At 36.4% G+C, this 27895-nt stretch overlaps 1 protein-coding gene across 3 annotated transcripts in view; it reads right to left on the bottom strand.

Moving 5' to 3' along the window:
* LOC145786767 (SH3 and multiple ankyrin repeat domains protein 3-like) overlaps positions 1-16409 on the bottom strand; it is a 49950-nt gene extending 33541 nt beyond the window's left edge. For all 3 annotated transcript variants that reach the window (XM_082598502.1, XM_082598503.1, XM_082598504.1), the window contains exons 1-10: positions 16309-16409; positions 15219-15394; positions 14925-15072; positions 14200-14319; positions 13857-13928; positions 11016-11129; positions 3897-4086; positions 3236-3411; positions 2687-2854; positions 698-913 (exon numbers count right to left, since the gene is read on the bottom strand). In XM_082598502.1, coding sequence (XP_082454628.1) covers positions 698-913; positions 2687-2854; positions 3236-3411; positions 3897-4086; positions 11016-11129; positions 13857-13928; positions 14200-14319; positions 14925-15072; positions 15219-15325 — 1311 coding nt within the window. In that variant the 5' untranslated portion in view covers positions 15326-15394; positions 16309-16409. The remainder of the gene's footprint in view (positions 1-697; positions 914-2686; positions 2855-3235; positions 3412-3896; positions 4087-11015; positions 11130-13856; positions 13929-14199; positions 14320-14924; positions 15073-15218; positions 15395-16308) is intronic.
* Between the last annotated feature and the right edge of the window lie 11486 nt (positions 16410-27895).

Genomic DNA, 27895 nt, shown 5'->3' with positions numbered 1-27895 from the left:
TATATGTCGGTGTAAGAGCGTTGCGTTGGCTAAACATCGACAAATTTAACCTGGGCTGAAGCCGTGAAGACGAAAAATGTGTGAAATGTCTTGAAAGATGCACAGTTGCACACATGATGTAAGTTAATCTGCTACAAATTTAACATGCAGTTTAAGAAGAGGTCTGTTCGAAACGACTCTTTTATCAATGAGAATCTCTTGCAAAAAAATTTGTTTCGAAATGAAACGAAACATTTTGAAATTGCGAAATGTTTATTACAGTCTTCGAACTCATAACGAAACGAAATTTACTTTTCTTTTAAAATGAAACGAAATAAAAAAAAAAGAATTTTGTATAAAAACGAAACATGTTTTATTGATATTTTGGTTTTGAACACCACTACTGGGAATGCGTGTATCGGACAACGTGTTTTTGCCGTCCATCGGTGGTTGAAGATTTATATGAAGTGGACAGGAAGCCAATCTTTGTGCTCATATTAAGGTATGCCGTTAAGCGCCCTGAGAAAAACACAGCCACATGCTCTTGAATGGTGTCGAACCAGCGGCCTTTCGAGTGTCGTACCAGGCCCCTAACCACTCGACTACGCAGCCGACGACAATGACAACGACTCGCCACTCGACAATGCAACGTGTTAATAAATCGCGATGATATCACATGCGAGTTATTCTTGTCATTTTAGTCACACATGAAATTCACCTGAAAAGCATCCTGATGGGCGTAGTTTCTTCTTGTCGTGTCTACGCCGTGCTTCAGCAACGTCACCAGGCACCTCTCTTGATTGTACAAGGCACACACGTGCAAGGCAGTGTTGCCACTTTCGTTTTGAGCATTCAAGATGTTTTCGCTTTCTTTAGTTGACGCCAGGATGTCCAGTATGACTTTGAGATGTGAGTACCGCCCGTAGCGACATACCTGAAAAATATAGTCTGGCTTTAACATATAAATCCAAGTACAACGCAAGGTTTTAGATTAAAATAATATTAAACTTTTCGGCAACATTCGTATCTGCACACGATCAGATTAAGCAGAAGTTAAAAATAAACTTTAAAGCAGCACTCCAGCTATTTCTCCAACGAATGTTTACGTTGAGCTTACAAAACTATGTCAAGAAATTGCGAGAAACGCGTCAGAAAAATAAAATAATGCGTCAAGCCTAACTTAAAGATCAATTTCTTAAGTTTGGAGAATACAAACCATTATATAGTTCGCATTCTCGTAAAATCGTGTTTGATAGAGCAGTTTAAAAGCCAAGCCTTTGGACTTCCGAAAGCGGATTACGTGGCTAGGTTGAACAGGATTCTGAAGCAAATTTCAAACCATGGTGTTTCAAACGCCTTAAAGCGACTGGGAATATCAGTCCTTTTTTACATCGATTCAAAGTATGTGATATTCTACTTCTTCTTCAACAGATTAATCATATTTGATCAGCTTTGGCCTCCCATATTTACTCCTTCCATTTTGCTCTGTTTTTTGTTTTTGCTAGTACTTCTGGCATATTTTTTATTCCGGAAATTTGCTTGATAATGTCAAAATATTTCATTTTTTGTCGTCCCTTTGTTCGTTTGCCTTGCACCATCCCAGTCAATATGATATTACGAGCTGGAAATACTGTACATACAGCATTATATATGACACCTCAGTGTTTCAGTAACTGTTTTGTGTCCAACAGTAGTGTGTGCTGAGTTGTTAGGCATCAGATGAAAATATGTTGAATGAACATTAAACAATGACTTGTGGGCAAGCATGTACATTGTCTTCATTACACTGAATATCATCGTTCACGTATGCAACCTTTAGTAGCCCTTTTTGTCGAAGTCTTCGTTATTTTTTGCCAAAACAAAACCAGTAAGCATTTTAAATTTAATTTAGGGCTCAGATAAAACTTGCAAATTTGTTTTCAGTTAAATTCAATTCATGTTGAAGTGATTAGATATCACAAGCTTGATGTGGTCAGATGCGTCAAAACAACACCAGCCGGATAATTCTGAAGTTCATAAAAAAACGTATCACGTATTGTGGACGTAAACCACATTCACTAAAAATTTCTCTACGATTTACATGACGTAAAACTACGTACGCTTAAAATCCCATTTGCGTCAATTTTTGGACCGCGTAAGATATTTCCATGAAAGCAAATACCAACCGAATTAAAAAATGTTCTTTTTCTTAGGATTACTTCTCATAGGCCACGAATACCGCAAACAAAGTTTCTTTCATGGCATTTTAACTTGAGAGTTAAGTTGATTAGCCTCAGGGCGAGCCTTACTGGCCGGGCAACAATAGAACGATGACTGATTAAAAATCTGATGCAAATACTGATGCTGGGCACAATCGATGCTGAAAGAAGATTAATTAAGATTAGACAAACGTCGTTTGTAGCCTACCCCTTGTGACGGTTTCTCAACGTTACCTGGTGGTAAAAAAAGTTTTTACAGCCAATCGACTTATGTGAATCTGCGACGCATATCAGTTAAACATAAGAACCCAAAAGAATGCGGCGCGGAGAAACAAACTGCTGATCATTAGTTTTTGAATGTCCCATTTACAAGGCGCCAAATGGAATGCATGGCATAGCAGCACTCATTTCGGTTTTCCATCACCTGCCCTGAAATCTGAACAATTCCGTCTCACACAAAGGAAGCCACATCAATTGGTTAAGTTGCTTTAAACGTTAATAGACCTTACTTGATGCAATATCGTCCATTTTTGAGAGTTTGCGCAGTCTAAGTTTGCGCTGCCTTGGTGCAGTGGGCCTATGCAACCAACGGCATCATCTAACAAGCTGCAGTGGTAAAGAGGAGTCAGGTCACTGCTGTCCACTACATTTGCGCACGCTCCAAGATCTAGAAGAGTCTGTCAGAAAAAAATGCTACATCTGGTACAATGAAACACGACAAACTATTTTAGAAAAACAAGGTTCTTGACGCTTCGATAATTTTAATAACAGTGATTCATAAAACGTTTAAAATAGCTTTTCACGTTGAGCGTGCAAGATCGATAAACACAATTCAGCTGCGTTCCAAGTATCTTGTCTGTTGGCAACTCGGCCAGTAAATTTGTCATATTTCAAATCGCTTCAAAAGCTTTTATGACGCTACAAATACAACATTTCTTGGTCGCTAAGTATACCCAGACAAAAAAAACGTCATTTTTACATTGATCCAACGTTTGCAGACGTTGAATTAATGTAAAAATAACGAATTCTTTGGTCTGGGTATTTTCTATTGAAACTACCTTTACAGCGTTAACATTGCATGTCTTCACAGCGACATGTAATGGGGTAAATCCTTGTTGGTTGCGGAAGTCCGTGTGAGCCCCACCAGCCACTAAAGCGGTTATGATGGGCGATGACGAGCACGTGCTTGACAATTCTGCTTGTTCGTTGGTGACAGCGAGCGTCAAAGGAGTTTCTGGAAAGTAAGAAGTGGAGTCATGGTTTTCTGGAATATTTCATTTCTAAACATTCTGACATTTAATTGATGATGGGTAACAGTGTAGCGAGCCTCAAAAACTCAGGAATAAATGTCTGACGAAGCCACACTTATGTGACGAACGCTCTATAATAAATCTGTTTATATCAATTGAAATGTAATAATTTCAGGAGTCTATTGAAGATTTCTTTTTTTTTATGATTTTATGCCAAAAAGTCAAAAATTTTATGCCGAGTGGGAGTGCTGTACTCTCTGCTTTTTTTAGAAGCAAATTTTGTTAAAATCTAGTTGATTTGGAATGCGCAACGTTTGAAAAGATAACATGTCGAATAAAACATAAGCTGCAAGCAATGTTTCATCCTAGCCAATAAATTAATCCTTTTTTTACATTGATTCAACAGCTTCAGACGTTGGACAATGTAAAAAAGACAAATTTGCGGGCTGGGACGGTGTTCAAAATATACCTCCAGATGGAGGGATATGAAAATTCGGGTCAATTCCTTTCTTGATGAGGTGATTTATCTTCTCCACGTTACGCTGGCGAATATACCGCATCAATTCCTTCCTCTTCGCCTCCCCCTGCATCTTTAACAGCCTTCTAGAGTCCTTGCCAGAGCGCAGAATCTCGTTGTAGACACGGCGTTTGTACCGAAGCTACAAGAAAAACCTTGTTTTAAAAAAAAGGATCAGAATGATTGTTCATTAGGAAGCTGGGGTAAAATTCTTTCAAACAAAATCGCAAGAACATGTGATGAGAACGACTCAGCCATGCTGTGTGACGTATGCGTACATACATGGCGTATGTCACATGAACTTCCTAAGTGGAAAAGACAAGGGATGGTTTATCAACCACAGACAAATTGTGATGATGAAGTGCGCTCACACAATAAACATACACACTATCCAGCACGTAGCTGTGTGGCATTGAAAAAATTCTAACCGAGAATTGTGAAAATCAAAATCTTTTCCCGAAAACGGATACGTGACATAAATAGCCAGCAAAGGAAAGGGTGACGGGGCAGAAAGACGTTTTAATAAAACCTGCTAAGATTCCTAAGAGCAAAAATGGAAATATTACCAGCGTGAAAAAGCCACTGAATAGTAACCTACATGACAATACAATACGCAAACAATTAGACAACAAACACGGAACAGCCTGTACAATGTTTGACGATAAATTTCATTTGTATGACACCGAGTTTTCCTTTCTTTCATAATCATCCACTTTTCTTCAAAAGATTCAGCTTCAGTGAGCTAAAATTTCACAAGACAAAAAACTAAAGAACATAATTGGCGTGCTAACGCTATAATGTGACGTGCACTTCTACGGTTTTTCTTTTCAGGTGTTTTGAAAAAAACTTCTACATCCACATACAATATCGTGAATTTTAATTTCGTAGAGAATAATTGAAACTCGCCACTTCCTGTTTAACACAGTTGAAAGCTTTCAAACTTGCACGAAAATGGCATGTAACATCACCATACGTTGAAACAATGTACAAAATGGCAACTTCTGCTCACTGGGAAAGCATATGGAATTATGAGAAATTCAAAATTACATAGAGCTTTGAAAGCTACTGATACAAAGTTGCGATCTTGCTTTCAATACAACTTAAAAGATCACAGCAAGAGTGAACGTAATGCAGACTGTTGTGATGGCATTTTTACAACGCCAGTGAAACAGGCACTTGGCGAAAAGCTACTGTCTATTGTCAGCTATCCATTGTAAGAGTGTTTTGGTAGACAAAGACCGTGGAGACTGCTGACAATAATTAGAGAATCGACCGAATGGACAAATCTGCAACTAGTAACCACGCCAAGTGACTTCCAGGAAGATCTTTATCCTTGATAAGCTTCGTTTTAGAAAGACAATCGCACGGCCTCGATAAAACTATTAGCCTACTTTTGTGTTTCAGATTAGTTTTATTTTACTTCATTTACACAGCTGCGGACATCAGCACAAAAAAATGGATTGAAAATCCGTGAGATCCTTACATGCCGCATTGCGCAATGACGGAATACTGTGTTTCACAAAAATAGAGAACAGCAGCAACAATCCATCGAATCCATACAAAAGAGGGTTGGCTTGTGCCTTTTGTAACAAGACTGCTGTCTATTGTGTTCGATACTTGGAAAATCGAAACCTTTGCATCTATGATTAGTGTTAGTGAGTTTTGTGATATGGCAAGTAATTGTGCTTGGCCTACGGATCATGCAAGAATATATATCATTTTGTTTTTGATGTTTTTGCTTGTTCGCCTTCAAGTGACATGACAATGGTACGTTCCACTGTTTATTCAAAAATCGACGACAAAGAAACACAAAAGTGAAACAAATGTGACGAAATTCCGAAAAAAGCAAAAGTGTGGTTAGGTTTATGATTATACTTAGACAACTTTGAAACTATGATAGGCTTTAAAAAAATGCATATCATATAAAAACAAATCAAATGCAGGCACTGTGTGTTCGATCGTTTTACCCAAATGTCAATACGCGGCAAAACACACATTCTCACTTTGTTCACCATGAACTCGTAATTTTTAAAATCCGACCACCTTTTGAAATGTCGTGCAAATACAGTTTTAAAGCTCGTTTTATTACTGGCCAAGAAAACTATAATTTCCTCTGAAAAATTGCTATACAAACAATCACCATATAACAGACAGTTTTATTGAAGAGCAGTAAAATTTATTTTGGCGAGACTAAAGTTATTTTAAGTAACATAAATTCTACGTATTAAATTTCAAAACGAAAAAGTTATCACATTAACTTCAAATGGTTGCAAATAACTTTTTTTATTGTGATAAGAAATGAGTGTCAGCAGACGTTGAATTAATAAAAAAAATGACTAACTTGCTGAGTGGTTATCAACAAAGCAAAAAAATTCACAGATTTTACCGACTGCCGAGAAACAGACTTCATCATACTTAGATGTAAATGTGCTGCATATGTTGGACACAATCACACACGCACAGAAACAGCAAACTAGTCTATTTTTGCATAAACTGTATTCAAAGCTTGCAGTTTCTGCCTGCAGAGGTTGAATTAAAGTAAAAAAAGGACTGACATGCTGGGATGTTTTACTCAGCAATCTTTCACAGTCAACATTAGCGGTTATTGAACCAGTGTGCCATGCAGTGTTTTGAAGCAGACACAGTACTACTTGAAAAATTGAAATGTTTTTTGAAGACTAGTCTTATTTGATAGTACCAGTACCACGCTGATTTATTTTGCATAGCACTTTGAATGAATGTCGATGGAAATAACTTGATTTGTATATCTCTGCTTGTAAAAAACATGCTCACTAAGACTCCGGATTAATTATTATGTACGCACCACGGTCCACGGGCTGCTATTAACATATCTTTGTTATATTGTTTCGTATTTCAAGGTGCTTTCATTCACGTTTCATTCCTTACGATTTTGTGATATTTTCTAAGAACACTGCGATTTTTATTTATTAATTCCCAACAACGTAACTAAATGTACCATAGCTTATCAGTAGGCTGCACACAACCGTGAACAGTCAATCAACTTGTTCGCGATGACCCTTAGAAAACAAAATCACATTATTAACCTGTTATTCCTAAAAAGTTATTTATATTCTTCATTACCGGACTATGCTTTCATGTCTTGAAATCTCAGTCTGTTCTTAAATATTCCAACTCAGAAATCTAGTCATAACATTTCAACCTGAATTAGACATTAGAATAAAACTTAAAGGTTACCTAGTTATAGTATATATGCATTAACCAGCCATTCCAATAAACAAAACGTAATGTTCCAGAACCTGTAAACAAAATTTTAAGAAATGAACCATAAAATCATAGTTGGCCGCGGATTGCACAGCTTGAGAAGGTTTGGTCATGATTCAGTCCACAGGGCGTAGCACAAATTATCATCTCCGCTTAAAATTTACACCAAAAGGCTGATCTTGAAGGCATTTCATTCACAATTTGATTGGTTCTGTCTCACCATCCTAGCTGGCAAAATCCATGTTTTCACATCGTTTCGACGTCTGCAGACGTTGAAACAAAGTAAAAAAACATGAATTTTCTTGTTGAGATGCTGATTCACGTCTGTGAAGACAGAGATGGTCTGATAAGGCTATGTTGAGATATATCGAGCCGTTCATTCCTTGCAACAAACCTGTCTGGTAAGATTATGAAAAATTACTTTCCAAGTACGGCGTTCGGCATTTCGCTCAGTTCAATCAAAAACGCATTACGTCATGTTAGCACAAGGAATGTCTTAACTCTAAGCAAAAAAAGCTCATGGTCTTTTGGTATAAAAGTTAGAAATTATCGCATTAGGGAACCGTATAGCAACAAATTTTCAACGCTCTATGACAAAATTTCTTCTCCAAAAAACATATATATGGGTAGTGGGTATGACATGCAGTAATCTGCAAGCTGAACTGTACTTATACTTAGACACGAAGATAAGGTGGTATTATCGGCTGCTGGGTTGACATTCAAAACATGTTTGACGACCGACCGCTTATGATAAAGTTTAAGGCGCAGCTGAAAGAATTAGCTGAACAAGTTAAAACTCGAATCAACATTAATTCTGTTGAATGAAGCCGTCCCTGACAGCAAAATCCGTCTGTAGACGTTGAATCAAGGCAAAAATGACGGATTTTGTTATCTGGAATCTTCATTTGGTATTAGCAGAGTGTAAATGAAACAAAATTTTAAGCTCTTAAGTTTCACGGTCAAAGCCATTTGAATCATTAGAAGCTGTACAACTGTAAACAGTATCATGAGCAACCCAAGCCAAGCGAACTACGTCAACAGGTTACCGCACATCCATTTCGTAAGTGTCCAACGAATGACAATCATGCACTGAAGCCCATAATTTACTGCCTAAAGAAAACGGTCGTTTGCATGCATCAAACGCACCGGCCGACGTTGACGAGTGAAGATGGCTTCACATTGGGCAACGTTGAATTCACAAAAAAAAAACACCAGAGAACAAAGAGGCAATGTGCAAGTAGTAATCATTGTCTGCAAATAGCGACAACTATGAAAGAATATGGTGCCGTCCCATACTTGAAATACTTAAGTAGTCAATCATCTAAATTGATTATTTTTTGACTAAAGTCTAAAAGAATGTAGTATTGATTGATTGCACACTTGGACAGGTATGTATAGTTAGCGCGCAAATAAATTAACTGGTTTGAATGTCAAGACGCTGTCCTGCTGCATACTGCCCTTCGGTTGATGTCAAGCTCTAGCATTTGTAAGGCATCGTTAAGAAAAATTTCGCTTCTTTTGTGTCAAGCTACATTGTTAGTTTTTGGCAAACCATTGTTTAAATTTCAGAATCTCATTCATGCATTGAATGCACATTGCACAGGTAATACCTTTCACAGTATTAAGACATTTAAATAATTAAGTTTGCTTTTCGCTTGTTGTCGCGGCATTGCGAAAAAATGGATCAGATACGTGACAGTTCTAATACCGATTGATACGTTTCACTTGGTTCGCCCATAAGAGAACAGCTAGTTAAAGCAAAAGAATAACTTAATTCATAACCCAGTGGTGGAAAACTTGTAGACTGTGGGTTATTTCTCACAAAAGACAAAAAATATCTCTAGTCAACGCTAAAACACTCAATGAAAGGCAACAATGTTTCTCTGCACTGCTGACTTACTGTTCGTGGTTGTAAACACGTTCTCAGTGCCTGATTTATATTCACTGGAGTCACGAGTTTAGCTGTTTAGATGCCTGATGAATCCTTTGTTCAACTCGAAATTAATCAAGACTGCTCAGTGCTCAATGATAGTCAAGTTAACAGTAAAGCAGTTCCAAGAGTAATCTTCCTCACATCAACCAGAATTACAGTGACAGACATCACCTCTCGCACAACTTGTCTCAAAACCACATTGCAACTCGCTTCAAGGTCTTTCAAATTACAAAACTGAGTACTCACTGAACTGACCCTTCCAGCAATTAGAAGTCTGCATGAAACTTCTGCGATCCTGCATTGGTTACGTAAAGTAGATGCGTGACTTGCGCCTCCGCGAACTAGCTTGAAGCTGGCGCTCCAAGCAACACAGCGTTTGTTAATTGAAACAGTCACCTTCAGTAATAATGGCAGCAATAACCGGCTTATATCATGGCAGTACAAGGATCAAATTTCAAAGTGAATCGCGTTCATGCCCTCTGAGATTAATCTTCGTTTACTCATGATATTGTAGTGATGTTAAAGCATCGTTAAAACATGGTTTGGAATTGAGGTTGAGATATTTCATTTGATGAAGCTTTGGTAGAGAGTTTGCTCTGTTGAATCATAGACAAACAAAACAAAGTAACCTTAGCAGGTTTAACATAATGTATTACACACAAAAAATATAACATAACAATTTAAACGTTTTCGACACCTACGTTAGTCCTCGTTAGGAATTACTTAAATCTGCAATATACATAAAATGAAAATTGTAAGATAAATTTGACTTTGCACGCTCTGTAACTGCAGTTTACACCTCATGTGATCTGTTTTCCGCCGTATAATTTACTCGTAATCATTGTTGTATCACTTCTTTAATGTTTAGTTCGTGCTTTTCAGCCCGGAGTGTAGTTATAGTGCAAAGTCAAACTCAAATTTATCTTACAATTTTCATTTTATTCATTGTATGTATAGTGCAGGTTTAAGTAATTCCTGATGAGGACACACGTACGTGTCGAAAACGTTTGAGTTATTATGTTATATTTTATTTGCTTTCAGGGTAGTTGATAAGGGGACAGATTCATGAACCAGTTGAACTGCGAAAGACTCATTGGGCATTGATTGAACAAACATGGTTTTTGTCTAAGCTTTCAATGGGGAAATTGTGCGAGGTTTCGCGAATAAAAAAAAATGCAGCATTTCAGAATCACTTTAGGAACAGTTGTTTAGAACTTTAGATTTAAGAATGACAAACTATCAAAATTTGATTCATCACTGACGAGAGAGCAATTCGTTTTACCTGGAGTTACATAAGCAAACGATAAGAGAATATAGAAAACTGGTACAAGGGTATACAGTACACCCTGGCAAGCCCACGTTCTTTGCGTACTCTACAAAACACCACTGTCCTGGCCAAGGAATCAGTCCTTTTTTACATTGATTCAAGGTTTACAGAGGATAAATCAATGTAAAGGACTGATTACTGACTGAGGCCTCAACACCATGTCGTAAAATATACGAAGACAAGGATAAAACCATAACTTGGTGCAGTTATTCCCTCGACCGAAAAATATACAATATACATGTAAAAAACCTGTTTTAATAAACTTAAAGGTAAAACATAATTCACAAGAGTCGTGAAAAATAGTTATACAGCTTACATCGAACTTGGTAAAAGCTGACCAAACACCACGACTTAACGAAGTTGCATTTGTTATAAGTTTTAAGGCTGGCAAGAGTTACTACCTTGTGAGCATAAAGCCTGGGTAGGATAAAAAAAGCTATTAAATAAAACGCCAACTAGCAAATCAACTACTCAACGTCTGCTGAATGCTGATGCTCAAACAGCGTCCAGACAAAAATTATCCCTTGTCATACAAGTAAATAAAATAAGTGAAATAACGACGACATACCTCATACGATGCCACGGACTTAGCTTCCACGTACTCCGACACTGGCTTATGATCCAGCAAGAAACTGCCCAACTTTTTGCAATAAAATCCGTGGTTGAGTGGGTCTGTCAGTTTCTGTGTTGTTGTTTTTGATTAGTATTGAGTCATGAGAATAAAGTGGTAAAACCATTGCTTGGGTAGATAGAGTAGATTTAGTACAAGCTTTGGCAAGTGGCCTTCACTTAATTGATTTAATATCTGCAAACAAACGCTTTATAGACGTAAATATTTTCGATTCTACTTGCGTTGGGCAAAGTGCAAATTCTATACTAAGCTGACTAAGCATTTGTCTTTTACATGAATCGAATTCACGACTTTTCGTTAAATCAATGTGAAAAGATTAGTATTCTGACAACGAAGTTGCAACTTCTACCAGCTGTAAACTTGGACAGTGCACACAGTGCCTCTATAGTTTTGATTTCCTTTTGATAAGGAAGTAAACGAAACAAAAACGCAAAACAATTTAAGTCAATTGCAAAAGGCCAATCCTTCTAATTTCAAAGTAATTTTAACAATTGCATTTGGTGAGCTTGATTGTTGCATATTGATTTTTCATAAACTAAACTATATTCACCGTGTTTTTTTTTTTGTTTTTTTTCTTGTTTTGTTACTAATGCAAAAAATTGCCATATTAAACACTTTAAAGTAGTGAACATGAACATTGAACAAGTACTTCGCTTTGAAACGATTTTCATCATTATGAGATTTTCAAAGAAAGTCAAGAAAAAAATTTCTGTTTCAAGATACAAAAGCAATTTTGGTCATAAACTGAATAAACACTTGCATAAGGATGGGTCATGAAGTTTTATTGCCGTCAAAATACAACGGTTTCGAAGTATCCTTTTAATTAAAAGCAATACCAAAAAGGAAAGTAATGTCTTCGTAATTAACTGTGAATATTATCACACAGCAACTGCCCGTTACCGCAATGTGTTTTTTGGTGTGTCCTTGTTTACCCAGCTATTAAAATTCATCCGTTTTGCATTGATTCAACGTTTGCAGACGCCAGATTGTTTAGCTGGCAAGCCGTCTCACTGTTCTTGTGCAAGTGCAACCACGAAAAATCGGATCAACTTTCAGTGAGGTTGCGAGCCTGCGAGACTTTTTCTGTCAAGCACTTACGGTAGGAATGTTAAGAACTTAAAACCAAATGGCAAATATCCCAAGAGCTTTCTATCATAGCTGAACTTGCTACAGTACACCATACCAGCTACCCCGGGCAAATTTGTGTTGTAAGAGTCACAGCATGACTGGCTCCAGTACCTTTGTAAGGAACAGAGGTGTTTTTCGCAAGAAAAGCAAGTTTCTGTTAAGTTCAATGATAAACTGTTAATGTATGTTCTTTTATTGTTTATGTTTGACAAACGAGCGTAAACGTTAGTCGTGTTTTGAGCTATGGGAACAAAATTGAGCTATTTATGCGATAAGCTATCTTTGAAGGAGATTCAAAATAGCTGCGGTTGATTTAACGTCGTCCGAGGTTCAAGAAACGTCTCACTGTTAAATTTTAAAAAACAGAAGTAGCCTGTAATCTGTCACACGCTTGTCAAGCTGAGAAAACAACTCAAAACCGGAAAATTAGACTGTTATCAAACGTAACCTTGTACTTGTGGCTGTTTATACGCGCTGCTGTGTAGTTAGCTAACCCTCATGCAACTTTAGACTCACTGCGATATGCCATTCGAAAATATACACATCGTTTGCCCAATGCAAAAAACACTCTTGACTGCCATATCATCTTTTAAGGACAATCTGCTAATGTCAGCAGCTGTCGAACGACTATAGTCTTGGCATGGAAACTACTCGATCTATATTTTCACATAAATGAAGCGTCGTCACGTTTACCAGAGAACAAATTACACTACTGTATTTCGCAGTAGACTAAAATCGTGTTGGAAAGAAGTTAGTCATATCAAAACTGTGTGAACGCTGTTTCATCCCCAGATAACAAAATCCAAATTTTTACATTGATTTAACGTCTGCAGACGTTGAATCAATGCAAAAATAACGGGTTTTGTTGTCTAAAAAGCTACACGCCACGCTCGTTCGGGCCATGGCCGTCTAAGTTTCCGCATTGCGACAAAGCGGAAATTTAGCCACATTATTTTGCATTGTGGGAACACCGATGATTTTAACCACAACTAAAAACCCACAGTTGATGTAATAACTTGGCATGACACGTACGCACGTAGGTTGCTGTTGTTGCTATGCTTAATTTTCGTGGTTATGAGGTACCCTATGATATGTTTTTTCTGGTGTAAAATACGCTGAACTATCGCATGATGTCGTAAGAATGTGAGCGGTAATCTGCATATACTCTGACGTTTTATTGATCACGCACAATTGACTTCTTCAAGGAGCTGAATCAAGGCAATTTGCTACTTATTTGGTCTCCAGACGGGCAAAGAAAAGAATCGCATTGCTACAAAGGAATTAACAACTAGTGAAATTCGCTAATTCAAAACCCAATTTATGCAACCAAAGCTGCTAATTTTATGTATTTTTTTTATAATCAAGTTTATTTCAGAGCTGTTTAAACTTTTTTTAAAAAACTTCTGAATGAACAAGGTGAAGGGCATTTACCTCACACAGTATGACCTGCTATTTCAATAATTGCCACCTTAAAGTAAACCAGCACTTTGGCTGTTAATAGCAGGAATATTAGTCTGTGACACCTGTAATTCTTATCACTAAAGCTTAATACCACGTGCTGTCAACAATATTAGAAACACATTGATTGGCTTTAATGCGTAGCTTTGTTTTAATGTCTCAGTTAATAGAGCAAACAGATAGAATACCTACCTTAGCAAGAGATTGTATTATTTTTTGCTTTGCTGCCCAAACTGTGTCGTTAATGTCTACTTGTAAGCATTTCTGTAAAAAAAGAAGCAGTGAGTAATCTACTAAATGTTTTTCAATTACTAATTTAAAATCTTTTTCATATTGAAAGACTGTTTTTAAAACATTTGGCGGCGAGTTAGTTAAAGACATATATAAACTGGTTTAAACAAAACAATTAAAATAAAATTACGGAAAAATCCAACTTATGGTCTTATTAATTCTTTTCATAAAGCATAGGCTATAATAAAAGCGCAAGCAGATATCGTAAAATACAGTAATACGAAGCTCAGTTGAATCAACAAACCGTCAATTTTTGGTCTATCACAGATATTTTGAGCAAGGCGTGATTGTCAGACGTGGCTATGAAACGAGGTTTTGCTTGCGGGCCACCACAGGAGTCTGTTATCACGTCATAGTCCGAAACCTATCAGAGACAATTGACTTACGTTACGAGTTCTGAAGAACAAATGGTTAACAATAGTTCATCAAAATTACGGAAACTATGAGGATAACAATGGGTAAGACGTAAAAAAAACACAAAATAAAAACATCCTATTATAGGGGATGACTGACATGTTTCTACGTAGACTATGTCAATTCATATTCTCAACCGGTATAAATAAATTAAACGCCATGATTATGCAACGTACATAAAAAATTAATTGTGCTAATACTTACTCATGAAGATGAGGTTGATATAAACCGGAAAACGTTAATCATGTTATAAAATTCGTCGTTACTTCTTGCTTGTCATTCCACAGATGAGTATTCGCCGGAAATTAACATTGGTTATTTAAATCTAAAAATAATCACTTGCTACGGCTTGTGCTGCGTTTCTGATTGCCACCACAGGTTGCTACAACAACAGGCAGCCATAAAAACAATAAAACAGGGTCATGCTATTTAAGAATGCTGTTGAACAACTTTATGACTTTCCATAAATATGTGTTTCCTTGTGGAAACAATTTACGGGGCTACTGGCATCTCCCAATGTTATCTTGGAGCATAAACAAACAAAATATAACTCACAGATGAAGTGCATGATTCGCTAGAGTTTGACGATTTTTCTTCAAGAAAAGCACTTTTAGCGGAAGACAAACTATTTATGGGAATCTGATTTTCCTCAACCTCATCATCGTCCGAGTAGTCGGACTCTGTGTCTTCTTCTGATAAACGCCTGAAAACACCAAAGCAAAGTTTTTACAATTCTGCTCCTCAGAAACCGAAAAATTGAAACCTTTGACTTTTCCTATTATATTTCTGTTTAATTCACTGTAAATTTATTTCAAGAAAATGTTGTCACGACTTTAATCAGAGCCTCACCACACTGGTTTCGAATGGTTTCTCTTCATCAACAGAAAGGCTCGATAATCAAGAGAAGCTGCATTATCTGGCTGTGCTGCTGACTGTTGTGTATGATTGCCGCTCATGATTTCAAAAATTCATAAATCTTTGATGAGCTGTTTGCTTCAGCATTTACAGCTGGAAAACCTCGAGACCTGCAAAGAGATACACACACACATTGCAGTTGGTTGATCATGAGTCTCATCATAATTAAATTTAACCGAATAAACTACAGCCATCTTTACATTGAATGCACATTTGATAATGGTAAATTGACGAAAAAGAAATAACTTTGTTAATTGAACTTTTGTTAATCAAGTATTCTCAAGTGACAGCAGAGCAGAAAATCGTTTTTCTAAATCAATATATCGTGTATCACAGCGTGGAAACTCGAAAATGGCACAACCTGATCAAGTGATCATGCACAACAACAGCAAGTCGGCATTGTAGTGTCCCAAGGAGAACTAAAAGCTTGGCCACAATTCAATTTTAGAAACGTAAATCCTTCTTCACTATGTGTGAGATACCAGACAGAACAATGTCTTCTGCTACGCTAGACACCAAAAATATTTTCAGAGCTTATGGCTCAATGTTTCGGCCTCTCAATCGGTAGGCATAGGTTCGAAGCCGTGTGGGGTCATACCAAAGAGTTACTGAATAATGGTATTGAATCCTGTTTTACTTGGCACTCAGCAAAAGGAGTAGATTCAGGATAATAATGTACTCAGCTGCGCCACATTTTTGGCTGCACTGATACTGTTTGCTTTGTAAAGCGCTGAGGAGCAATGCATACCTGCGATGGATACATCTGCAGCATTTGTTTCGAAAAACTGTTACAGAGTTTAAAAAAATCAAATACAGAAAGCATATGTACAGAATATTAATCTAATCACGAGTCTTAACACTCCTTTTCCTGCAAAGCTTGAACCATTGCAATGCGCAAATCAATTCTTTCTTACATTATAAAAAATATACTTAACATGTAAAAATAACCAATTATCAGCCTTCTGAGTTGATATATTTTTAATTTCAACAATGGTACACTTGGCTTGAAAGTGTCATCATTTACCTTAGTTTTAGTGAGGAGTGCTGTAATGGTTCCAACAGTTCACAGCTTCTGCTTTAAATGCATAAATATCTTTAGAAAACTAACATTGCACTTGCATCTCTTTTCAAAATAATCGTTGTTGTAAAAAAAAAAAAATAATAATGTGTGATATGAAACTCTTGTTACACAACTGAGAAATTTTCAAAAAGTAGAATTGACAGTGCGAATGTGACATTACATTTAAAACCACCATCGTCCATCACTCTTCGTCATCCTGATAAAGTAGCCTATCATATGTTGGAACCGGTAGAATTTATATGTTTAACACCAAAATGTTATGCTTATCAGCAAATACAGTTGTCAATGTAAAAACACCATTAGCAGTTTACTTTTATTTCTGACCAATGACCATCTAAGCAAAAATAATACTTGAACATAGCAGGGTTCTAGAAAGAGGTAGAAGTGACAAAACGCAAACATTAAAGCATGCTTGGTTTCATAATGATCAATGTATATACTGAGTAAAAAATTGCAATAAATTTGGGTTAAAGAATTGCTTATAAAGCTATACTAAGGATTACTTCCTGGATTGCTCTCGTGACCTTTGCACAAACTTTTTAAAAGATTACATCACAAGTTACAACATCATCATGAAATATTAAATGTGCTGCGATGATTTTAAGTTTGCAAATAAAAAGTAGGCTACATGAAGACAATGTTCAAACAGTTATGCCAAAGTCACCATTAAATTATATTCCCTTCTCAATAAAAGTGACTACCTTTTTAGCTGCAATTTTTAAAATGTGTTAAGACCTATAAACCCAAAAGTCCAGCTATTCTTTATAGGCTAAGCAAACAAAAGGTATTTAAAGAGCAATCACTGTTCTTTCATCAGTAAACAAGAAAAAGGAGGGGCATAACCGAAATTAAAATCTTTTTCCATTGGATTAGTAAATCTAAAATTATTTCAATCTTGTACTGCTCTTTAGAGTAGGATCTACACAACTTTTTGAAAAACATTAAAATACAAAAAATGGATCCTTAAAATGAGTTGGTCTTAAAATCAGTCTGTTTATTACAATTAAAAGAATATTTATTGTACAAGTCCATATAAGTGAGCATGTACACTACAACAGATATTAGTGAGCAATGAGCATGTGCAACAAAATCTACCACTAATACATTATGATAATTAAAAACAAAGAGACATTATGATTATATTATTGCATTATCATTATAATTTTATAATACAGTACAAAATTTGCAAGCTCAGCAACATAAGCATGTGGTTTAACATCTTTAAATAAAATAGATTCTATAAAATCAAATTGAAATACAGTATGTACGTACGGTAATAAAAAACTTGATTTAAAACACCAGTATTCATTATTACAAGCATTACTACATATAAAACAAGCACTTTCTTTTCATGAAATAGAGGAAACCTTCAAAACATATAAATTAGTTAGCCTATACTAATTTAGCGAATGTAGTATTAACTAATTATGTAATGGTTTACAAAACAACCACATTTTGATCGTAGGGGATACTTCCTCAATAACAACTATTGAGACTCAAGATTTTTCACTGTAGCCACTGGCGCTGACTTACGGGGTTACAGGGTGGCCACGCCACCCCGTAACCGCTGTGGCGGGGTGGCAGCCACCCCGTTTAGGTTACATTACTTACTGCAAATAAATGTAATTTGAACGGACGTTTAAATCTTTTTTTGATCATTGGTTTTCGCTTCAAGTCAACGTAAAGCAAGAGGTGAACCAATACAGTATTGCAAAGAAAATGATTGTTTTTGTCACAAGCATAATACTCGCGTAACATCAAGCAAGCTACGTGAAGATTACGCAACACGTGGCTACGAGTTTTTTTCCTTGTTGTTGCGATCGTTTTATTTGTTACTTGTCATAAGTCATTGTTACATTTGTTAGGTTTACAATGGGATTTATTAATCAATAAAATACGATCTTTCCATTGTCTCCCTCAAAAATCTTTTTTGAAAAATATAAACTGCTCATAATATCGCTATAAATTATGCCAGCTATAAAATACTTGGAAATAAAATTATCTCGATGATTGATAGCTCCACCCTCTAAATAAATGAATATTCATTTTCAAATTTCATTAAAAAAAAATGCAATTTTCGAAACTTTTTGAGTTTTATTTAAAAAGTGCACTTAGTAAAGTAGGCTAGCAGTTCTAACGTTCTGCAAATTTACACGTTTACATGATTCTATTCGAGGAAAGCTACACCCCCTGGGCCCCTGCCAATTCCCAATAATAAAAGCAACCTTTTTCAATTACTCACGATTTTGCATTTTGAATTATTTTCCGATTTCAATTGGAGTGTACTGTCATCTACTTCATGCTTTAATTTCTATTTTGTTATCTACTTCATGCAGTAATATTGCGTGTCGATGCGTGACAAACTGTGAGGCGGGAATTTATTGGTCTGACATAGGAGTTGCTTGTTACATCATAGAAAAAATTACGAAACGTCATCCAGTAAAAGTTTTCGCCGACATTCCAGCTTTATTCAGCTTAAAGATGCCACCAAAAAAGCATTCAAAATTGCAGCACTCCATTGAGTCATTTTTTGTTGCGTCTAGTCAGGATTTCAGTCAGCATGAAAGTGACCAAATGCCTGAACGAAACGAAAGTGTGCCACTGCCAAAAGGCGTTAGCACGATCAGGGAGGTGGAAGAACCGAGCACGAGCAGGATAATCGCTGTTGAACGGAGAAGCTATCAAATATTGTGGAGAGCGAATTCCCGTGACTAGAATACGATAGATGCTAACCGATTTGCAACTATGTCGCAACTGCTTGATTTGATCTATTTGCAAGCAATGAATCAATTTCATTAATGCTTCCAAACGTGGTCTGCATTGTGAAAATATACTTATCGTTGCCTTCCACCACCTGCGAGGCGGAGCGATCGTTTAGTGCACTCAGGCGCATAAAAACCTACTTGCGATCTACCATGACGCAACAGCGATTGAACCACGTCCTAATTTTAAATGTTTATCAAGCTGAAGCTTCACGGTTACAACTTGACCAGTTGATTAACAGTTGGATTGACAGAGCTGTTGTTCGCAAAAATACTTTTGCCAAATGTTAAGTGTCAGAGCAGCAACGTAACAATAAAATTCACGACATACCTCCTGTGCTTTGTTTTAAAGTTGCTTTGTAAATTATCGAGCTACAAATCAGGTGTGAAAAGACAATTGCATCTACGAAACACGGTTAGTAAAAATCAAACAAAAACATGCAGTTTGAAAGTTTTTAGGTTGCCATATTGTGCTATCCGCCACCCCGTGCAAAAATAAAAGTCGGCGCCTATGACTGTAGCATGTTGAGATGTACATACATTCCTACTTTTAAAAGTAAGCAAGCAATATAACAATGTATATAAATATTTTGCAAGTTGTAAAATTTATTTATTTTGCTACAGAAAAACAAACCATGCCATGTGTGTCATTTTTCATTTAAAAACTGCATAAACCTATAGATCAGCGTTTCTTAACCGGGGGTGCTAGCACCCCTTGGGGGTGCTGGAATAGACTGTAGGGGTGCTAAATGCATGCAGTATAATGGCCTACTAAAAAATGCTATTTTATTTTTCTGCGTTTTTTCATCTTTCTGCCAGTATCAGCAGTTGTCATATCAGTGATTGCTGTTTCGAAGTAGCCAACATGACTTGCTGTTATTGTAGTCATCTCCCAGTTAAGTACGCAAATTGATCCTGAGTAGATTGTGCGAACTTACCTGGTGGGTGCTTTGTTGTAATATTGTTGCTCACTTCTCACTTCTAGAAACCACCATGACAAAATACATTCCCACAAATCACTCGTATCCAGAGTGGAAACAGCAGCCCTTCTTGGCAGATATGAGTGATGATAATAGACTAAAGGAGAAGCTGATTGACATGCAGGTGAATCAGAGTTGTTGGACAAAATTTTGTCCTTCCGCTTGCTGATTTCTGGTGTGATCAGTTGACAGCATATCCTGCATTGGCACGAGCAACACTGGAATTGATTGTTCCATTTCCGACTATACCTACTTGTGTGAAAAGGCATTTTCCACTATGCTCCAAACAGGGGCGGATCTACCTGGTGGGCCTGATTGGTACAGGCCCACCCAGATTGACAGTGGGCCCAACCAAAATCAAATTCATGAAAAACAACATATTAATGTTTAATACTAAAACAACCAAGTGGCACTGAATTGTCTGTGGCATCACTATTTCACAGCATTTGTAAGAGATATTTGGTAACACTTAGTTTTTGTATCCTGGCACGCCGTGGCATTATTGGTGAAGGCCCACCAAGATATTTCTTAGGCCCACCCATAAATTACGTTCTGAATCCGCCACTGGCTCCAAATAAAAACAAAGGAATCGCCTTCAACATGGGTTGCTCCACGATATGAGAGTGGTTTTGACCAACACGAAGCCTCGAATAGAAAAATTGGTCACACATAAGCAACAATAGAAATCCCATTGATACATGCGTAACTAGTTACCCAGCTGGGTAACTTAAGTATGCTCAAGTTTGTCCATGTTCTTTCACTATTCTCGAGTTTTCCTATTTCTTTTATCACTAATGACGACAGTAGTTTTGAAAAATAAACACAATGATCAATTTGTATATCGCTTTCCTTTCAATAGTGCAGGCCAAAGTTTAATAGCGGCGCCGAAATTTTGACATGGTTTTTGATCGCTGGCGGTATATTTTGTATTTTTTTGTCGCCTAACAACCTGTGCTGTTGTTTTAAGAGAGTTGATTCACTTACATATGATTTTAATTGAATTTCTGTTGGTGAATGAAAGTCAAATACCAAATCCGGAATCAACTTCGTTAAAACAACTGCACAGTTTGTTGATTAAACAACAAGAGACTTCATTACAAAATATATTACTAGCGATCTGAAAGCATGTCAAAATTTCGGCCTCTGCTAAACTTTTGGTCGGCACTGTAGTAATCACATGTCAACAATAGTTAGGGGGTGCTACACTGGTCAGGCCTGTTTACAGGGGTGCTAGAGTCAGAAAAGGTTAAGAAACGCTGCTATAGATAAAGAGCAGATGTAAGCAATAAATGAAAAACATGTAATAATGTAATGTTCATGGAAACTGGATAGTCAGTCCCGAGTTTTGGTCTACTTACTGTAACCTAAAACATTCATCATCGTATTTGAATAAAAATAAAATAGTCTGCAACATGCCCTTTATAAACCGTTATAGAGACAAGAATACAATTCCTTGGTTAAGTACGGTATATACATTAAAAAGCTTACTACTGCAGACGACTTAATCATTTATCTTATTGCAATAAGCTATACAGTTACAGTATGCATAAATTAGCTATGCCTATATGAAAGTACATTCATGTGCTTTTGAAACAAAGTATTTCAAATAGACAGAATATTAGAATACACTAGCTCTAATTGCATAAGAAACTTCATAAAACTATATAAGTATCAACTTCACATTTTTTTTACAACTGCCATCCAACATTTTGACATAACATAAAACACTTTACTGATGAATCTAATAATTTTTGTACTTATTTGTGACACACCTTTTGGAGTTATTATAATTTTGTTGCAAAAGCAAACAGAATCAAGCAAATCTTTCCAAACATAGAACACACATTCGAAGTTCAGTTCAGTCAAAGAAATATATTTTTCAATGTCATAACATTACAGTGGTTAAGAAAATGGCAAAAGGGCAAATGTTATGACAAATGTTAAGAATGCAAATGTTATAGCCCAACATGATTAAGGCTGAAAGTGGCTGAGGATACAAAGACTTGATACACCACTTTTAGAGAATCAATGAAGTAAAAATACAAAAGAATATAGAAACAGACAAAAAAAGGGAAATCAGAGAAAAATTAGAAACTTGCTACGTTGGTCAGCTTTAATGCATTATCAAGAGTGTTGAAAATTAATTAGTGTCGAGTATGCAACTTGATATGATTAAGTCCTCAGGAAAAACAAACGTGACACTATCGCACTAAAATTTCTGATGTAACAAACAACTTTATCATAATTATTATTATACACCTGACGTTCAGTGAAGTTAAACCATGTCTCAGGCTTATAATTTCATAATACTGACTTACAAAGTACAGTATGTTCAATGTTCATTGTTCAATTATCATTCTTTGAAGAACAGCTAGCCTGATAAATAGCCTACATAGCCGAAAAAGGTCTTCACATGCTATATGCCAATTAAACATTATAAACAATGCAATGAAGTGGTCAAGCAAATATTATGTTTTAATGCACTAAGCTATGCCATTGGATTCCTGATTAAACACTTTACCATACATAAACAATTACAGAAAATAAGATCAGTCATGTGATGTGAAGACTTTAAACCATTCAGTCAGATGCTTCAGTAAGATTTAAGAACAAGCTAGCCAACTTTATTCTGCTGACTTAAAATGTATATATTTGATTTTCAGATAATCAAGTCCTTGCAATATTTCCAATTAAAACATTGTTTTAACACATGGGTTTGTATGAAAAAAAAGTTTCAAGCTAGATACTGTTGCTAACTAGGCTGCAGTCCCAGTACCGGTACCCTAATCTTTTATTACAAATTAAGCCAGCCAGATTAACCTACATATAGCTACAATTTAAATAAAAGTCGATCAGTTTAAGCTGTCAATTTCATCCTAATAATAGACCAGACAGACTTAGTTAGCATACATTTTACAGTATGGACCTAACCTAACTTATCTTACAATAAAAAATAAGCATTGTAACCCTACATTAAATAACCAAAAATATATTCACGTTCTTCAAAACAACTTACTTCGATATGGAAACAGTACAGAAAGTACTGTACCTACCGTAGCAACTAATGGTAAAGACCTATCATTGCTATGGTATTTAAACAAAAGATTCTTGCCATAATCTTCAAGACTAAAAACCAAAACTAAACACAATCTATGATTTGCACTTACTACGATAACAATAACTCTCTACTTTAGCAAATAACAATACACTTGCAATTCTCCAGCGGCAGTATTCACAATACCTACTTTCACAACTCTCATTCACGTTCGAGTGTTTTCAGTGAGGTTTGCTTCAATGGGCTTGGCCCCTTCAAGTCTTTTACTTTTTTTGATTGCAGGTGGGCAATGATGCGATCAGTTTTGTCTGGTGTTTACTCAAGCGTATAAAAAAATGAGAAAATGGTTTTGAAGGTTTTAATTTTGGACATGTCACTATTTAACCTTTAAAAAAATTGAGAGCCGAATTTTTCCAGGGTTTAAGGTTCTAGCCTAATTATCCAAATGGTTAATCTGGCCCTGTTTGTAGTAGGTGATTAATAGTATTTATTGTTTAAATACTAATATAAAAATGTATTAATTACAAGTTAAAACTCAGTCTAAAATGTAATTAATTCATTGGTGCTTCACTGATAGTGATGAGGCTGATAGTTATACAGATCCAGTACACTAGTTTTACAGTTTTTGCTGAAAACGAATGACTGAGTTGAGTCAATACATATGAAGAGCCCATTTCCAAAAGCACGTAGGCGCCACTTTTATCAAGTTGAATTTAGAGCAGGGCTTCTCAACCTGGGGGTTGCGATCTGATTTTCGTAGGATTGCGAGGTGCTTGACCTCTACTTGAGGTTATTATATCGTTTAAGCTTTCAAACGTTGCAAGGCTTTAACTGTAGGAAAGCTTTCGATATTTTTCACCAAGTTTTTGTACGTTGCTTTGTGCAGACTAGGGTTAACCAGTAACAACGCTATGGTAAAAAAGTAAAATTATGTAGAATCCTTTGCAAAATATAAATTTCTCAGTATCGTTTTCAATGGCATTGAAAAAAATTAGTGTCGGCTGTTTTGTTTCAAAGTTCTTTCAGCAAAAAGTGCACGCATTGATAAACTTGATAGTTGAAAATATGCAGCACCAATCATAGGCGTCATTTCAGGGGTGCGAAGGGTGCTTGAGCACCCCAAAATGAAAATCTGAGGTAACAACATAAATGCGAGAGCACCCCTGGGCCCTGGTTTGCATACAAAATACACCGATTCAAATGGAAATTTGCATTGCTAAATAACGGGTTTTTTTCTTTCTTGAAAGTCGTTTCACCAAAGCGCAATATTTTCAGTGTTTTACATTTGTGGGTGGCACGCAGCGCCATACATATCAAAGGCAGACATGATTGTACTATTGCGTAACTGCCGTAACAATTAAGCACAAACACGTTTGACATACCGCTGCAGTCTATTCGATTACACATACGACAAAATTATCTTCTTTTATGTTGATTCGACGTTTCATGACGTACAGTAGGCTAAACATGGTTGAATTTACTATTAGATTGAGTCATTTGTTTTAACATTTTCCATCGGTCAGGTTTTCAATTGATTCGGCCTGATTTGTCACATTTTGCAGAAATTTCCAGGTTTTTCTAACTTTGGGAGAACGTTTAAATAAATTTTTCTAAAAATTATATTTTTATGCTTTCTTTATTCTTTTCCCCAGATGACACAATAAGTTTTAACATCCTCACATGTTGAAAAACAAAGAAAATTTGATTTTGTAAATTTTAGTCAGACTGTTAATTTTCAATAACAGTCTGATTTTGCGTTTTTCAACTTGCTTTTTCTCATTTGCTGCTGCTTCCCCAAGGCAACAAAAAAGTTTTTTGTCATTAGGAAACCGCAAAAAGTAAAAACATCTCAAAAAATGTCAGTCAAGCACTAGCAGTAGCTGTAATCAAAATCTGCAAAATGTGACAAATCAGGCCGCATTTCCAGGTGGCCATGGATTAGCCTATATTGACAATTTTCATAAGATAACTTAGAGCACCCCTAATTTCGTCAAATTTTTTAAAAAAATTACGCCAATGGCACCAATCATCTCACTGAACTTTACTCAATTGATTTAAATAAATCCATAAAAGATTGCAATAAATTCAACCGGTAAAAGTGCGAAAACGTAGATTATTCTGTTTATTTTTTCTCCTTTTATCTAGCTAATACAGCTTCGGTAGAGAGTTTGTCTTGTTGAATCATAGGCATACGAAGCCGAGCAACGTTATCAAGTTTAACATATTTAAAGATTATTATAGGGTATTTACAAAAAAACACAAAACTACGCAACAATTAAATATCGAACGTTTTCGACATCACAAGATGACCTCTTCAGGAATAATATACATACAACTTAACTACATCTGAATAAAATACAATAGTTAACTAAATCTATAAACAGGAAAAAACATAGGCTATCTAGCTAAGCTTGATAGAAAAATGGAAATAACAATCGGAGGAAATGTAATAAAAGCCGTAATAACATTGCAAAAAAAACGTTTTTCGTTTCTGAACTGTACGTTGGAACAGCAAAACTACACATAACTGGATGTCGGCATGAATCAAATTTGGTTAAATTTTGCATGAAATATGCTTTTGTTGAATGCTTTTAAGGGGGTTCGCTAGACTACATTGATTGCTCTGAGCGGGTCGCGGCAGAAAAAAGGTTGAAAACTCCTGGTTTAGAGTGTCATTAGGTAGAGTATTAGGCCTCCCATAGGTACCTACATGCCTACCTAAAGATACGGCCTGATTTGTCACATTTTGCAAAAATTTCCAGATTTTGCTAACTTTGAGCAAATGTTTAAATAAATTTTTCTAAAAATTATATTTTTACGCTTTCTTTACTGTTTTCCCCAAATGACACAATAGGTTTTAACACCCTCAGATGTTGAAAAAGAAAGAAATTTTGATTTCGAAGATTTTAAGTCAGACTGTTAATTTTTCAATAACAGTCTGATTCAACGTTTTTTATCTTTCTTTTTCCATTTGCTACTGTTTCCCCAAGGCAACAAAAAGCTTTTATATCATTAGGAGACAGCAAAATAGAAAAACATCTCATAAAATGTCAGTCAAACACCAGCAGTAGCTGTAATCAAAATCTGCAAAATGTGACAAATCAGGCCGCATCTCAAGGTGGCCGTGGTACCTACCATCCATTTCTTTCTTTCTAAAATCTTTTTCATTTGCTTTAAATTTGACACTAAAAATTGTGTTTGTTTCCCAAACCAATTACGCGCCATCATTAGCGATTTTTCTGTTATGTTTATGCTATTTTGGAGTAAATAATTTCAATTTCTCATGTAGGCTATGTATTTTTATTACTTTTTGTAGCTTTGTTGGCAAAATTAGGCCCTTCTCCAGTAAACAGCCTTACGCCTAGTAGCCTACTCTTAATCCGGCCCTGACTAAACATAGTGCTCAATGCCAAGCAAAGAAGCTAAGTAAAGCGAACTATATCAAATAACGTATAGTTATTACTCTCTAAAACCTCTACAGCCTGTTTGCTTCTTTGTGACCAGGTGTTGGTAGGCCTGTCAATCTCTTTGGTTTCCATTTGGACGTCTTAATTGACAGTTTTGTGGGAACCGAATCCGATGGAGGTAAAGGTGGTCCCATACTTGATTCAATTGTTGGGTATGAGAAGATAAGGTTCTCATTGTACTACAGTACTAAGCCTTCGGCACTAAGGAGAGTAGGGTGGCCAGTTCCTTTCTCTCGGCCGCCTTTACTTCAGCAATTCAAACGCCCACCCAATTTATTACAGCAGTGGCCCATTTCATCGGCAGCAGTGGCCGAATGATTAGCGCGTTGGGCTCGCAGTCGAGAGCCTGCATGTTCGACCCCAGCCACCCGCACTTGCTGTTGTTTCTCTGGGCAAGAAACTTTACGATAATTGCCTCTACCCAGTGATCGTTTTCGAGTAATGAGTAGTACCAAATTTAAGTCATAAGTAGCCTAGAGTAGACAACCGGAAACAGACATTGCAGTTGGCTGCAGCGTGGGTCAGGTGTACGTCGGAAGGCGTACACCGATGCATAGCGCTCAAGTCCGCTTTCCCGCAATGCAGGATAAAGATATGAAAAACAAACAAACAAACACCCTGGGTAGAGGTGAGCAGTGTTTTTCAACAACTTAGCCAGGAGTCGAACCAGGTTTGCACAATTGGAAAGCCAATGCCTTATCCGTTGCGCCATCCCACCACCGATGGAGGTAGCCGTTTGTAAATTCTCATGTTTTTGTTTTTTTCAGATTAAATTAAAGTCATAATAGTTAATATCTTTTCAGGTAGCCTATTACCGATCTATTGCTCTTGCATATTTTTCAGGACCTTCTGATGATCCCCTTTAGGGTAAAACAGGCTGTAGGCCTAGAGCAGTGGTTCCCAACCTGGGGTTTGCGGACCCCTTGGGGATCCGTGAGAAAGCATTTGGGGGTCCGTGATTTCCTTGATAAATTTTGGGAAAAAAAAGAAAAGCAATCTTTTTACTTTCATTTCTCTGTTTAAATGCAAATGTGTCAAGTACACCGTAGGCTACTTTTAAAGCGCTCTGTCAAGAAGTAGGGTCAGATTACGAAGTACTTTTGTATCATTTTGAGGTAGGCTACGTTGGTTATCTAGAGGAGAAGTTTTAAAACGACTGCAGCAGCTAAAAAATGAGGTATTAACTCTTTTGAAAGCAAAAGGAAGTCTCCTCTCAAAATTGTTTGAGAGTAAAAATTTTCTATACGGCATGGCCTACTTAGCCGA

The sequence above is a fragment of the Aplidium turbinatum genome, chromosome 17 (genome assembly GCF_918807975.1).
Source record: "Aplidium turbinatum chromosome 17, kaAplTurb1.1, whole genome shotgun sequence".
NCBI lineage: Eukaryota > Metazoa > Chordata > Ascidiacea > Aplousobranchia > Polyclinidae > Aplidium > Aplidium turbinatum.
Note: the sequence above shows the minus strand (reverse complement) of the source record. Positions and strands in the feature narration are given on the sequence as shown.